The sequence below is a fragment of the Corvus hawaiiensis genome, chromosome 8 (genome assembly GCF_020740725.1).
Source record: "Corvus hawaiiensis isolate bCorHaw1 chromosome 8, bCorHaw1.pri.cur, whole genome shotgun sequence".
Taxonomy (NCBI): Eukaryota; Metazoa; Chordata; class Aves; order Passeriformes; family Corvidae; genus Corvus; species Corvus hawaiiensis.
In genome coordinates this window covers 21,433,062-21,448,644 of record NC_063220.1, presented here as the reverse complement: position 1 = coordinate 21,448,644, position 15,583 = coordinate 21,433,062, and the positions used below count along the sequence as shown (strand labels likewise).

Here is a 15,583-nt window from a genome sequence, read left to right as displayed (position 1 = left end):
TATTGTTTATTTCAAATAAAAATTTTATATTCATTCACTAAAAAGTTCCTCTCTTTCCAATCTTCTTTCTATGCATGCTGCTTTTTATTTTTATCAGCCTCACTTACAAATCCTCAGAGGCAGCAGATGAATGTCAGTTTGGGAGAAGGAAGAGAACAACCAGACACATTAAAGAAAATTGATTTTCTTGGTAGATACTCAACAATGGCATAAGTAAAAAACAAAATTTGAGATTTTGTATAGCCAACATGAATAATCACCTATGACATCTTCTGTGAACATGAATGTGAGTCCGTGAACAGTCATGATAAGATGATGCTTGATTTAGGTAACTCTGCATGTTTCTTTGTAGATTCAGAAGCAAATAGTTAAGAATTTCAAAACTTTTCCTCACCCACCAAAAAATCCCTCACTTTAAGACGATGGAACATTTCACACAATTTTAGACGTCTGGATGTTTTATTTTGCATTTTCATTTGTTACTATACTGAAGTAGTGTCAGGAAGCCCCCCACAATAGCAGGGCAGGTTGATTTTATGCCCTGTAATATCCTTGTGAGAAATAAGACCTACCTGGAGTTACTCACTTTAAAGAGGCAGGCTGGAGAGCAGAGGCATAGAGAGGAAAATTGGTTGATTCTTTGTAAATAGCAGAAACCCAGAAAATGTCTATTTAAAAAATATGCCTACTCATTTTGTTTACTGCATGTTCCTTTTCTGCTTCTTGCTTTCAACTTCCCAGACTGATTTCCAACTCCACCCATTCTTAGCCTTCCCAAGTAATTTTCTTTTGCTAACACCCTCTCTTCGTATCTGGTACTAGCTAGCACTGCTCCACTCAGCACAGTGATACATGCTGCCCTTGGGCTTGTTCAACCTTGCTGGAAAGATGCTATCATGCATCTTCTCCAGCATCCTTCCCATTTTCCACAGTGGTTTGAATTCCAGTTAGTTTCTGTGAACTAATTTTTTGGTCCTTCACTCTGCTTCCCTAAAGACCAACGTTTTTGTGTTATTGCCTTCCCACAGACATTCTTCAACATACCAAAGCTGACCTTAGGCTCCATGGACAGATGGGGCCTGATCCGAAGTCCATTAACATCAGAGGAAATGTCCATTTATGCCCATGGGCTTTGCATTAAATTCTTTGCATTTTACTTACTTTCTTTAGTGCCTCTTACTCAGCTCCAGTTATTAAAATCAGATTAATACCTCACAGATCCCTGACATTCAGAGTACTGTATAAGCCAAACTGTGCTACTTCAAAGATAGAGACCAAAACTGCTACTCTGCTAATATGAAATCTGGAGCTGGCTAATACTAAAAGCAAAGCATTACTTCCAGATTTCAATCCTGCGTAACTTAGGTCAGGAGCTCACTTACTGTTCATTAGCTGAATCTCCCATTAGTACTACACAGGCTCTCAAAACCATTTCTTACTGTTCAGATATTTTCTGGTCCCTGCAACATTATTCTGACCAGGCACCATCGAGATTCACCTCTGTTTGCAGTTTTGCTCTCAGTAGAAGTAGACTGGAATGTCAGCCAGAACATCAATATTTCCTTCTGTTGACACAATACTCTCTTATCCATATTGCCACCCCTCCTCCTGCTTCATTTTGTCTACATTCCTTTTAAAAACTCTACTCTCATAATTTAGTCTCCCACTCAGTACTTGGTTTAATCAAGTCTGTCACTCAATTTATATCCCACTTCTCACTTAACACAAGTTTCTCAGTTAGCAATCTGTTTCTGTAGCACTTGCTATGCAGAACACATGGTTAGCTTTTCTTTACAGGCTTGCTCCTCTGTTCCCTTTCTGATTTCCAGACCTCACTTTTCCTTGTAAAACTTGAAGATGAGAAACGTCTTCTTCTGTCTCCCTCTTTTTACGTTCCTTGTGTATTTTTATGAGACCACTGCAATCAGAGCTTCTTAAATATCATGAGGTGCTTTCTGTAGAGCACAGAACACTCCTTGATTCCAGTTAAAACAGTTTTCAACTGCAGAATAGCTCTCAGTTCAATACATGGCTTTAGGTAAACCTCTCCTGTTGCTGTACTTTTTTGTCACGGCTTGACCGCTTTCCTCTGCATAAAAGTAAGATTCACTCCCTCTGGCTGTTTATTCATTACAGCATGCTAAAATTTGGTCCTAATCCTCCACTCTCAGTTTTGTGTTGTGGAACACAGCCCTGTTTCAGTTGCTCTTTACATTTTAACATTGGGAAGGGGTTGCATATTTCGTGATGACATTGCCTAGCCCAACCACAGCACAAACTTAACAGCTCACTTTTCCTGCACAAAGGACATCTAATGTCATTTTGGATGGTGGAAATGCAGTGCAGGTTGTGTATCAGCAACACTGCCCACCTCTGTATATAAAATCTCCCACTTGAATTTCATGTTATCAGCCAATTCCCCTGGTAAGGACCATGGGTTGTCAAACTGCTTTCCTCCTTGGCTGCAACTGTTCTGTTAAAGAAACTGGTGGCCCACCAAATGAGGCTGTTGGAGCAGTTTTATCTTGGCAGGAGACTGATCAACTGATACCTGTTGGACAGATCATTTGTTGGTTCTCTGAATCATACAGCTGTGTCAGCAGGTTTCCAGGTTTAAATGCTGGCATGGTGTAAGATGCAGAATGCTGTTGTTTCATAATCACCTTCTAGAGGTATTGCTTTGTTGTAATGCTACTGTTATGTTGTCCTACTTTTGCTATCTACTTTCTGCATAGGCTGAGGGAATTTTTGCCCACTGCATCACTTCGGTGTAGTCTTTGCAGCACTGGGCTGGCTGCATTTAACCTGGAGACAGGGAGCAGGGGGGATATGCAGGTGGCTGCTGTCACTGCTTTTCATATGATTGAATAACATGATGAATTCTCAGTCCACATACAGTGCAGAAATATATGGTACTTATACAGTACTCTTAATTTTCAGATCAGTTTAATGCTACTCTTGGCTTATGGTACACTCATCTGTCGCTCTGAATGTTCTTAACACAGCTTGCACTCCCAGTCACGCAGGAGAGGCCAGCGCAGCCCTTCCCTCTCTGGCTGGATCAGTGACTGCCCTATATAAATCTGCATATTAAGCAGATTTGGCAATTGTTCAGACAGAGACAGACTCACTTAAGTAAAAGGAGAAAACAAACTTGCTTATGAAGGCACTGCAGCAGCACTCTCAGATGCTGTGCTAGTAGAGACAGCACAGAGGCTGGTTTGTTTGCTTTTGTAGTTGGGAGACTGATGATTTCTGTTTGTCTTCTGCGTCCAAGTCCCATCAGCATAAACCACGCGTGTGTGCGAATGCTGGTTCTCACTCTCTAACAGTTTCAAGACATTTCGCGTGTTACCGCTTTACCTCTGCTCCAGATGGTTCATTTCCTCGGGGACTTCCACACGCGTCCCCAAGGTCGGGCACCCGACAGCGCTCGGGAGCACAGGGCCCAACTTTGAGGTGGATCCGCAGAAGGGCTTGAGGCCCCGCTTCCCCCGCTCGCGGGCGGCAGCACAGCGGGCCGGGTTCCCTACGCTGGGCGCCGGGCTCTGACTGCGGTCGGGACGGGCGGCGGCGGCCGGGAGCTGCCGCCTCTCCCTCACCGCGCACGGAGCGGCCGGAGCGAGCCGGGCGGCTGCTGCCGGCGGGCCGCGGCACGCAGGGGCCGGGTGGCCCGGTGTTAGCCCCGCTGACGTGCGCCCGGGGGAAGGCAGCGGCGGCGGCTCCCTCTTCCCTCCCCTCCCGCCGCACGCAGGAAGCTTATCCGGCCGCGGCTGGCCCGGCGCCCCTCGCGCGGGGAATTAAGAGGAATACCCGCGGTGCCCCCGGCCGGGGTCTGCTGCCGGCCGCCTGCGGAGCTCGTGGGGAGGGGGCGCGCCCGCCGCAGTCCGCCCGCCCTTGGCGCGGGGCGGGGGCGCTCACTGCAGTGCCCGCTCCGCGCCCGCGGGCGGGGGGAGCGGCCGCGCCCCGGCTGCAGCCCCCGGCGGGCGACGGCGCTGCGGGCGCCCCGGGAGCGCCCCCGGCGGCCACACCCCGCGGCGGGCCGGGGCCGGCGGAGGGAGGGGGCCGGCGCGGGGTGTCTCCGAGCCAGTTCTCGCGGTGCTGGCCAGGCTCAGCCTCCTTCCCCTCCCCGGCGAGCGGTGACTGTGCACGGCGGAGCGGGGAGCGCCGAGCCGGGCGCCGGGGGAGCCCGCGCCGCCCCGCCGAGCCAGGAGGAAGGCCGCCGAGCAGCGCGCCCGCCCGGCCCGTCCCCGCAGTCCTGCCCCATGCCCCAGCGACGTTGAGCTTCCCGCAGCCCGAACATGGCCACCACGGCAACGTGCACCCGCTTCACCGACGAGTACCAGCTCTACGAGGAGCTTGGCAAGTACGGAGCCTGCTGTGCGCCCCGCGCCGCGCCCCGCCGCCCGCCCCGGCCCCGGGACCCACCGGCGCTGCCGGGAGCACTGTGCCGGCGACCCGGCTCTCCCGGGAGCTGGACGAGGATTAGCTGTCGCGCTGTAATCCTTTTCTCCAGACCCCCGTCCACCCTAGCGGCACAGCCCCCGGAGGGAAAGGTGTTCCTGCCCTCCTGGGTCGCCCCGCAGCCTGTCTTGGGCTGCGCGCTCCTGTTGCACCCCGAGATTCCCTCTCTTCCCTCCTTTCCTTCCTCGGGACCTGGCTGCCCTGTTCTCTTCCCCGCACCGTCTCCCAGCTACACGTTGCCGTTCTCTGCAACTGTTTCTGCGCTGGGACGCGACACTGTTACAGTCACTCCGCGATGCTTCAGTCCCCACTTCCTTGTCCCTGTGAAAGGACCAGGTGCTGCTGCACCGCGCTTCTCCTCCCTCCCTACTTCCCTCGCTTCTTCCCTCCCTCTCTCCGCACTTGTCTCCGCATTGGCAGACTTGCTGCTGCACCCTAGGACAGGGCTTTGCAGGGGAGCCCAGTTGGGCAGGAAAGCAGAGTAGAAAGGGCCAGGTTAGGATTATGGGGACGGTGCTTTCGTGGGTGCTGCTGCTCGCTCCCTCCCTTCCTGCACCAACTGCTGGGCTCTGCTGCATCTCTTCTCTCCAGCCCGGTGTCCCCGTCCCTCCCCACACTGCTGCAGCTGTGTGTCACCAAGCCCGGGCCCCGGTGTTGGTGCTCACCTTGATGCTCATTGGTTTGTATGTAGAGGTTGAGGAAGGGGATAAAAAGGCAGGACTCCGCAGTATTGGAGGGATTCAAGCTATTTTAGGCTCCCTGTAGGACTAACTGTATGTGGGGCCCTTGTGCAGCTTCTGTTCCCCTTTCTCATAGTTGAAATATGTACATTTGCCCTTAGACACGGGTTTGTATTCCTGATCTGAAGGACTGCTAGTTTTCTCATATTTGTCCTTTTCCCTTTTCAGATCTTTCCTGTAAAGCTAGTTGTTATTCTTTACCCACCATGTTTGGTTTTTTGTTTTTAAAAAATAAGGGGCTGTTTTCAAGTGCTCATTGTATAGTCCTGTAGATTTTCAGTCTCTATCTTTTCACCTTGGTCTCTGTTGTATTCACTCTTTTTCCTCACAGAAATCCTTCTTCTCTCTCTCTCAGACCTCTTCTCCAAGAGGAATTCTCTTTGGAATAGTTATAATAATAGTTTCAGCTTGAGAAAATGTACAAAGCCTCATAGTTTTCTACTTACTTCATTAATAGGTACATGCTTATCCCCCTTTGCAGGTGAGTTGAAGGATATAAGAGAACTAGTAACTTTTTCAAAGTGTTGCAGTGATTTGTGACTGAGCTTGCACTTGAACATGGGAGAAATGAGTCCTGGTTTTGTGCTCTGGCTGCCAGGGATGCTGTCTTTGGGAGAGGGACTTACTGGCTAGTGTTCACAGCGCCTTTCTGGGCTGTTTGACTCCTGTTTATCAATCCCTTTATGTCCTGTTTCTGTGGCTGTATGGTCTCTTTCTCCCCACACAGTGTGCTCTTCCTACTGCGCTGTCTGTGAGGGGGCTTGAGGAGTCTTCAGGAGGCTTGAGTACCATATAGACTTAAGTTTTTTGCTGATGAGACAGCATGCATTGTTCATCAGATTCTCAGGTGTTGTGTCCCTCCTCTGTATGTCTTCTGCCCTGTCCTTAATCTGGTCCATTCTTGGGACAGGAATTATTGCTATTATATTCTCATTTTCAGTTTCATAGCACCTACCCTCTTTATTTTTCTTCCAGGGGAGCCTTCTCTGTGGTCCGCAGATGTGTAAAGAAAAATTCTTCACAGGAATATGCTGCAAAAATCATCAACACCAAAAAACTATCAGCCAGAGGTTAGTGTCTCTATATACCTTTCTTCTGTATATTAATAGAAAAATACTTCACCGGAGTTGAGGCTGTAATATATTTAAGGGATCTGTAGTTTCTTGTTTCAGTCATTATTTAAGCATTTCAAAATAATTGAGTTGTGTGGCACAGAGGAGACTGAAAGAAGGTAGTGTGGGATGATAGAAAAATTCCTGTGTCTGGAAATGGATACTCTGTAAAGTGATGTTGTCTTTTTTCTTCTTGAGATCTTCCTTCTTCAAGCTGAGCTAGAGGTAGATTCATCTATGTGTGTGTGTACCAATCACTCATAATAAAGAGAAGTGTTGCAGACTTATTTTGCTGAATGTCTTTTTTACCTAGGAGATCTGTCTTACCAGAACAGATGTGATTATTTTTTTGAAAGATAGATGCTATATGCCTTGCTCCTTTCATGCTGTAGTTAAAGGTGGTGTGTTTGGAAACTAAAAAGTCTGCCTTCAACAGCAGAAATAGGTTGGATGGAGAAATCTTTCCAATTTAACTTCTCGACATATTAGAACAAGGGGTTTGTGCTTTCTAAGTCCTGGAGACTTACAAAACCTGAAACTAGACTGTAGTGTTATGAAAAGAGAAAAGATCTTAACTGTTCTCCCAAGCTGTTAGTCTTCTGTTTTCCAGGGACATACATATGCACAAAGGGTAGTAGACCATAGAGTATGAAGGAATTATGTATCTTCTGATGTGTAGGGAATCACTGCAGGGATTAAAATTGCCTTGTGGGTGGGGTGGATGAGGACAATGAGAGAAACTGAACTGCAATGAAAGATGCTGCAACAGGGAGTGCAACAAGTTGAGATGCCAGAGGCAACTGTTTCTAGAAAAGGTGAACAAGAAAAGTTGTAAATCTTTAGAGGCCTTTCAGGTTTGACAAAATTAATGTATGAAGCCCTGGACTATCTTGCTAGTGGAGTAGAGGGCTTAATACTGGGGTTGACTGAGAAATGGAAGAGAAAAGCGGGAGGAGAAAGCAAATGATCTTAATAAATGATTTAGAAGTGAATAATGTTTTGCCTAATCCTTACAAAAAAGAAAAATAGAATATGTATTCTCCTTTTTGCCAGAATGTGAAATGTGATGATAAGAGCAGAAGACGGTTTGAAGAACAGTGAAAAATTTCCATTTACTGTAGTTTGTATGAAGAAGTAGTGTCAGTGGTAGTATGCTGTCAAGCAGTGATTTTTCTTTTCTTTTTTCTTCTTCTTTTTTTTTTTTTCTTTTTTTTTTTTTTTTTTTGTTTTTCTACTTCTGGAAGCAAGCATATGTGCTAAGGTGTTTAGTATTTAGCCTGAATGAGGTCATATTGGGGGCCAACCAGTGGAGCCCTGGATTGTTAATGATTGTTGATCTGGGCTGCAGGTCTTTGAGAATCAGTGTCCCCTCAATGGTCACGTGACAGTGCCTGCTGATGTAGGTGGGATATCCAATCTCTTGAGTTCAAAATTAGTTCAACTTAATATGGGAGAGGTTTGAAGAGTGGCTTTGCTTTGCTGACGGCCATTAATGCTGTGTTTGCTCTGCAGACTTCCCTGTCCGTCCTGTAGTGAGGACTAAAGCTCAGGAGAGCCATTTCTCAGATGTTAATGGACACCAGGCTGCTTTGAGAAGGGAGCGGGCAATTTGATAAACTGTTCGCAAAGGATAAACTGTTATCTTACAAAGGACAGGGTATTGAAGTTAATGGGAAAAACTGCAGGCTGAATATAGTTGAAGCAAAATTCAAAAACATATTAGCTGAAGTCCAAAATGCTCAGAAAAACTGATTGAGTCAATTTTTAAGTGTTTGGTCACTCAATGAGTTATAGAGGGAGAAATATATAGATTCTAATTGTTTTTCGTAATAAGGGGATGACAGTTTAATGACCCAACAAGTAGGAAAAGTAAGTATGGGTGAATACAGGGCATGTTTTGATCTATACTTACTATTTAGATTTCTTACCTTCCTATAAATAAAATACATGAAGGCTGCTAACCTGGTTTTCAGCTACTTAACTTGAGGCAGCTGGCAGTGTTATACTTAAAAACGTATTGGTTAGGTAGGGTAAGTGTGAGGAGAACCAAGAAAGAAAATGTATGTTTCTGCTAGTACAGAAGAATATCAGAAACAAGGGACTGATCAGGTTGTGTTGAAGTTTTAACTGAGGACTGAGAAATCTGTGAAAAGTGAATAGTGACTTCAACCGAATACGTAGGTTCCTCAGTTATTCCAGCTGTGTTTGCTGAGAGATCAAGGGGTAAGTACAAAAAGTACTTACAGTAAAAGACTGAGTATTTTGATAGGAAGTTAGTGAATTCACCTTGGAATAGGTCTTTAAAGCATTGAGGGAAAAATGTGTGCTATTTAGACATTGCAGCTGTAAATCAGTGATTAGGGAGATTCAATTCAGCAACGTGAAAATGAAAGTCTCGGGAAAAGGCGTTTTAGAAAGCTGTCTCCCTGAGGAGCAGAATTATGGTGTTAATTCTGCAGCATCCTGGATATATGTTGCCTGATGTGTCCTTTCCCCAAGCTGGCACTTCTCCTTGGGGTGTCCATGTCTCTGCCCATCAGTACCTCTGCCCGGGGCTCTCCTGTGCACCCAGCTGCATGCTGTCCATTGCACAGGGTAACTCACCCTCTTGACCTGCCTCCCATGCTGCTGGTTTTCTTCTAGGCATGGTCACAGAGCCAGAATATTCCCTTATTTGGGGACAGCCAGCCCCTCTCCAACTTAAGCATAGCTACATGTAACATTTTTTACTATCCCTAGCAGAATTTGAACCTGTATGGACACCTGATGCAGTAACTGCTACTTCAAGAGTCAGCATCTTGCTGCTGCTGCAAAGTATGTACAGCCCATTGCTGCTTCACAGAAGTTTTGCCTGCTGTAGTGCTTTCCTTGATTCTGTTCAAGGCAATGGTAACAGAGCCTTGCTCTCCTCCTGCAGTACTTCTTGTTACCTTTGTTTTTCAAGACTCATGATGAAGAAATACTAGATAGCTTACTGGGAAGTGCTGAAAATGAGGAAGAGGAATGCTTCAGGGTGAATTATATGCAATTAAAGGGTAAAGACTTGAAGAGGCATGGTGTTTTACAGGGCTTCTCTGTGAAAGCAAGGAGAATGGATGGGGTGCTGGTCCTAACAGCTTCAGTCTAGTAAATTTCACCCTTCGTAAGATACCAAGTCAGCTGTTGAGAGGAGAGTCTCTTTTTTATACTGTCTATGATTTTTGGATGCCTGTTCTCTCTTAAATAAGTTTTGTCAGTAAGAGCTGGTCTAAATTGAAATTCATATTTTGACTTTAATGAAGTATTTGCTATTATTCATGTTGTGTTGATGCTTAACACTGCCCAGTGAAGACCATGCCAAGAAGTTTAATGTTAAATAGGGTCCAAATGCTTGTGGAAAGGGAGAGGAAACAGACTTCACCTTAGTCAGCATTGAGCTGACATATAAGAGCAGTGGTTATTACGCATGGGGGAAATACAATGCTTCAGTCATCCGAAATTCCTATGGGATTGAATGCACAGACTTTTACCAGCACTACGGGTAGAGGGAAGTAATAACTGTAATTTTTTGAAAGTTGTCTTGTGGCTTCCACCAGAATACTTTTTGAACATGAAAATTCATAGCAAGTAGTACTACAGTGAAGTTCAAATAAAGTAAAATTACTTGCAGTGATCAAAAGATCAAGAGAGAAGTAGTAGCTTTAGTAGCAGTAGGGAAATATCCCCAATTTGACTTGCCAGCATATACTTCAAGAGAGTCTGGCTGTGGAAAGAGGTAGGCAGAGCTTTAGGATTTGATAATTTTTAGTATGTTTTTTATACCAAATAGTATTTAGTGATCCTGCCACCATCTGTAGTATTTCTGCCCTTTTTTTTAAGTGCAGGGGGAAAAAATCTCTGTGTATTACATCTACTGTTACAGATTTTTTCAACAGCAAATTAAATTTATCTTTTAACTCCTGCAAGTGACATCTCTTGATGAAAAAATTAAAAACAGCTGTCTTGTAAGTTAGTCCACTTCACTGTGTTCTCCTTACTGTGGCTTTGCTCTTGACTGTGAAATAGAGGTGGCTTCTCTCCCTGTTCTTCATCTTTCCAAATTTGTAAACCGGATAAAAATTTGCAGTCTACCCAGTTATTTTGTTGTTGTTCCTGTAGGAGATTATGTGGATTGTGGGAGGAGCAGGGAATTACTTCTGTGTATCAAACCCCAACAGGAAAAAAGCACTCTCTATACTTCCTTTTCCTTCCAACTCTGCTTTTTTTCCCCACACCACTATTGTCCTGGCTTTTGGTTCTGTAGTGGTTGCCGATTTGGGCTTTACAATGTGTTTTGTCGAAGGTGTCAGAAGTAGTTTCCCTGGACGCTAAAACGTAGAGCTTGAATGCTGCAGAGGATGTTTAGCAGCATCAGTTCCTAACATCTTTCTTGATTTGTTCTGTACGTGTTCGTAGCTGCTGCTTGCATTAGGACTCCCTGGGACTGCTCTTGCGGCTGCCAGGCTTTGAGTCCCATGTGGGGCACCACACACCACTGGAATTGGCTGCGTGCAGGGCGCTGCACTGCAGCGGGGCCACCGGCTCTGCCAGGGCGGGCAAGCCCAACACGGGTCACAGACGGCTCAAGCGCAAAGCCAGACTCGTGTAGAAATGTCCTGTGATAGGTGCCCTCTGTGTGTTCCTGTGTTTGCAGGTTGAGGACAAATGTCCTTTCTTGCAGGGAATGGCAAATCAAACCGTGTCTGCTCAGCTGAGCAGCCAAATCAGGTCCAGTCATTTGGTGTGGGAGAGAAGCTGCCCTTCCTGCAGCATGGGCTGAGTGAAGAGCTTCCCTGCACCCCAGCTCCACCCCGTGCCTCCTTTTTGCTGCCTGCAGAAGTCTGAGAGATGCTGTGGTTAGGGAGCATATATTGCGGACCAGCTGCAGTGGGTTGGAAATGTTTTGGAAGTCTTTGCACACATGGAGGGAAGTAGGGAGCAGAGCAGAGCCTGCTGCACACCCCCCAGAGGGTATGAGGCTGGGAACTGCCTGGTGGAGCTACTGTAAGACGCTGGGTGCTAAGGCATGGGGGCTGTAGGGGAGGAATCAGTGGGGTGGGCTCATGGGTAGCAAGTGGCTGAACTCTTCACTCTGCACCACAGCACACAAGTGCGGCAGGGGCTGGTGGTGAGGCGCCTCAGCTGATATCAGAAACAGCAGCCCTCTACCTCCCATCAGCAGCCTCCCCCTCTTCTTCCTACCTGCCTCTGCTTGCAGTCCCCTGCATAGGGGAAGAGGGGTTCAAATAGTGTATATATATACCACTAGGGGAAATTTCATTGGAAGAGGTGTTTGGAGAAGAGGAGGGCTTGTGCAAAAGAAGAGACCCTGACCTCAGAGGAGAGGTTGGAGCTGGGAACTTAGTGGGGAGCTGCTGACGGTTGGCCTGGCTTTTTGCGTGCCCCAACATATCAGTACAGGCAGGAAAATGCCCTGGAGTGAGAGCCAGCAGAGATTGTTGGGGTGGTGAGTGGTGGATGCCTTGCTTTACTGTGGCTCACTATGGCCAGAAGCTGGCTTCCTCCCACTGTGGATGTTAGTGATGGTTGGGGTTACCCCAGGCTGCCTCTCAGTTTACGCTGTATATTTTATAAAGGAGCTGGAACAGAGCAGACAGGATTTCAGCTTGTGTCTGTCTTCTCAGTGGTCACATTGAGTATTAAATTTCCGGCATTAACAATGGGGGGGGGGGGGGGGGGGGGAAGTGGGCACACAGATTGGGCAGGAGTTCCTACTGGCTCTGCACGAGGTTAGAGAAAGGAGCTTGGTGAGAGAGTCGGGTTTCTTGTTTTCCCAATATAAACTGGATTTGTGTATGGCAGAAATGTGATTAGACTAACTCCTGCACGTGTCCAGAAGCCCTTAGCTCTAGAGCATTTACTCTGATCAGCCAGCCATGGCTGAAATATTTGTAGGTGCCGTTACAGTGAAGAGTAGGATGTTGAGCACCCTGTAGATATTTGGGGCAAGGAGAGCTACTTCGATTTCTTGTAGGAAGGATCCGGTGAAAAAACTACTTGCTTTTTTTTGTTGATTTTGGGGTGTAGCATGGAGATTTCACTATCTCCAAATTTAATCCTTCTCTAGACAGTAGCAAAATCATCAGTAGCAGAGGAGGATTCATCTGTAGATCATAAAGAAATTTTTAAAGAGTGCCCTCCTCCCCAACAATGGTTTAGCACCACTGTTTCACTGTTTTAAGAGAGGACTGTGACAATATTTTTGTTCCTTTCAATTCCCTGGAAGTATTCTAGTTGTTCTGGCCCTCCAAATTGGGTGAAAACAGTTTTTAAAAGCGAAGCATGCTAATGCAAATATTTCTCTCCACTGTGCTGTCTGTGAGCACAACCCTGACAATGAAGGCATTACCCACACTTTTAATTAACTCTGACCTGTCACCTGTTTTGGTATTTCCAAAATACCAGTTTCCTGTGGTCTTGAAATCTCCTGATTTTTACCAACATAACAGACTTAAAAAAAAAAAAACAAACCACATTTATTTGCCAGTGTTTGACTATAGAGTGAGCTATTGCTGTTGTCTTGGTTGGGTGAAGAGGGCAATATTGCCTGGCATTAGGGTCACCAGCACAGGAAAGAAGCCTTGAATGCTGTAAAAAAAGAAATGTGGAGTATCTCACATCATTGTATGTTTGCCTGCGACAGAAGTGATGTTGGTGCTCAGAGTAGTCATCTTTGGCAAAACAGAGGTGCACTGGTTTCTGATGGGCAAATGAATCCTTAAAATTTTGAGGTGCTCACTAGATGTTTTGGGGTTTTTTTTTAGTGTATGGAGGGAATGTGACCCTATAACTTAAACTACTGTAGTTGCTGCTGATCCTTATGACAATAAGCTTAATGCTTCAAAAATTGGGGCCCTATGAATTAGGCTGACATCATGTTCCTTTTTATATTTCATTAAATTTACTGTCTATTTAAATATCACTTTATACTTTGGTAACATCTCCAAAAACATTCTGGTATTGCTGCCTGATTTTTGGAGAACAGTTGCAGAATACCTCTGAAGAAATGGGCTGGCAGTATCATAGAAGTAAGCTTTCTGAACAGTGCGGGGTAGCCAAAAATAAGTGGGGCATGAATTTAACTTCCTGGTGAAACTGAGTCTATAGGGTTTTTTTTGATTCCTCGTAGCTCTTTTCACCTTTTACTCTTCATCTGCCTTTCTTTCTGTTTTAATTTTGAGTTTGTTTTGAATATTCATTTGTTTCTCATGGATCAGTTACTTTAACCCGTAATTACATTAAACTATAATGCTTTGATTGAAAATAGTCCTTTAGTAATGCTGCTTTACGCTCCTCCTTTCCTCCCAGAGAATATTACACAGTTCCTATTGTTCCCACAACTTAGATGAGCAGACTGGGAAGTGTGGTTGTTGGTGCAAGCGGCTGATTACTGATGACTGAGACTAACTGAGAGATGTGAGAGAGCTGGTTAATGTTGTATCTTGCTTTTTTATGATAGAGTCAGGAGAGGAGGAGATAGCCATGGCTTTACTCCTGGTGTCAGGATCTGTCTCGCTCTGCTCCTGGCAGAGTCAGAGGGAGAATTCCCCGTCTCTGAGATGTGAGTTGAGTAAATGCGATGACCTTTCAGAGAATGTGTGTGTGCATATAACTTTCGTGTTATGTTCCTGGGAGCATGAGTTACGTATCTCTCTGGTGACCCCGTGTCCTGCTGCTCCCGTCCAAAGTTCCCATCCTGAGTTAGCTGTTGTCCAAGCATCCACAGCCATGAGATCTTGTCTTACCTGTGGCTGGAGTGTGCTTGTTTGTGACACTGGGACAAGTCCAGCTTAGTGTGATGCTGCACAGAAGGTTGCTAGCTCATCTTTTCTCTTTTCTAGAAGCCACGGGTGATTCCACTGTTAAACACAAGACCCTTTTCTTTCTGAGGCAGCGAAGGTAGCATCTCTCTTTGCAGTGCTGTTGTTCATGCAATTCTGTCAGGGTCCCAAAAATTGAGCTGAGAATTGTCTCAGAGTAAAGAGTAGGCATTGTGGGAATGAGTACATAGTTAATTTTAAAGAAAAACAAACCCCATGTAAACTTATCTCTCAGCTTGTGAAGATGAGCCTGGGAGTGGGCATAGCTCTTTCTAGGCCTACGAGCCAAAGGCTAAATGGCAGATCAGGCAGGGAGTGGCAGGCTGCCTGCTGTGGCAGAGCTGGTGGGTTATCTCTGGGGGCTGTTGCCATGATGACAGTGGCAAACAGGGACTGAAAAATTTACCAGACACATGTGAGCCAAAGGATTAAACTTTCTCATAGGAGAGAAGGAAGGGAGGAGGGTGGGTGATGATGTATTAACGAAGGACAGTATCCTAGTGAGAAATACCAGGCTCACTCTCCTATAGCCACTGGGATGGCAGGGGGGAATGCAGACTGGCGTTCCTCCTCCAGTCTAAACTCTGGGCAACACTGCTCTGACCAATTTCCTCTTTGAAGAGGAGGTGAATGCACCCTGCTTTCACTGCATAAATCATCAGGATTTGCATTGCTTTGGCAGGTGAAATGTAAGAAGTGGGAAAAGACGGTCTCTCCTTTTTGGTCTTTTTTTTTTTCTATTCCCTCTATTCTACAAGTAACTCTAGCTCTTTACATTGTGCTTAGAGATTTTCTGCACTAGAGTTAACACAAATCAAGTTTCAGTGTTGCCTGCAGGTTGCAGACTATCAAACATGATTCTAACCAGCCTGCACTACTGTCATCGATAGCACAAGACTGTAGTCATTGAAAATGCCTGATGCAAAACCATGTCAGCACTACTAGAGCTAGTAGTGGTCTTGACCCTGCATAGTGCTTTTGTTCCCTTCCCAGAGCTGAGGCAGTGTCCCTGCATATCAGAGTTGATAGCGTGGTGGGCAGGCAGTACACGAGAGAGGCTAAGCTTGGCAGTTTTCCCTCCACTGGAGTCTGAGGAAGTCCTTACTACCCTGTGCTGCAGCCTCCTTTGTGGAGGCTGACCATGATAAGGACTGGTCCTAGGAGAATTAATGATTTGCAGCTGGCTGGGGAGCAAGGAGCTGGTGAGGGGGTTTCTGCACTCAGTGCCAAAGATCTCAGTGCTCCATAGCAAAAGTGGTATTGCTTGGTTGTTTGCAGTACTGCAAATAAGCACAAATTTTCACAAAAAACCTTCTTGCTAGCAGCTTCAGGAAAGACACACCTGGTTGTGCCTGGGAAACCTCTGAACAGCAATATACGAGCATAAAATGTTTGTCTGAAGGCTTAG

The 15,583-nt window shown here is 45.9% G+C and overlaps 1 protein-coding gene across 15 annotated transcripts in view; it reads left to right on the top strand.

Moving 5' to 3' along the window:
• The first annotated feature begins 4,132 nt into the window (after window positions 1-4,132).
• The window catches only part of CAMK2G (calcium/calmodulin dependent protein kinase II gamma), a 119,919-nt gene continuing 108,468 nt past the window's right edge, over window positions 4,133-15,583 (top strand). For 4 of the 15 annotated variants that reach the window (XM_048311995.1, XM_048311996.1, XM_048311994.1 and 1 more), the window contains exons 1-2: window positions 4,160-4,366; window positions 6,180-6,274. In XM_048311995.1, the coding sequence (XP_048167952.1) occupies window positions 4,302-4,366; window positions 6,180-6,274 (160 nt within the window). In that variant the 5' untranslated portion in view covers window positions 4,160-4,301. Of the gene's footprint in view, window positions 4,367-6,179; window positions 6,275-15,583 lie in introns of all 15 variants that reach the window. The other 11 variants (XM_048312000.1, XM_048311998.1, XM_048311999.1 and 8 more) reach the window with 4 other exon arrangements.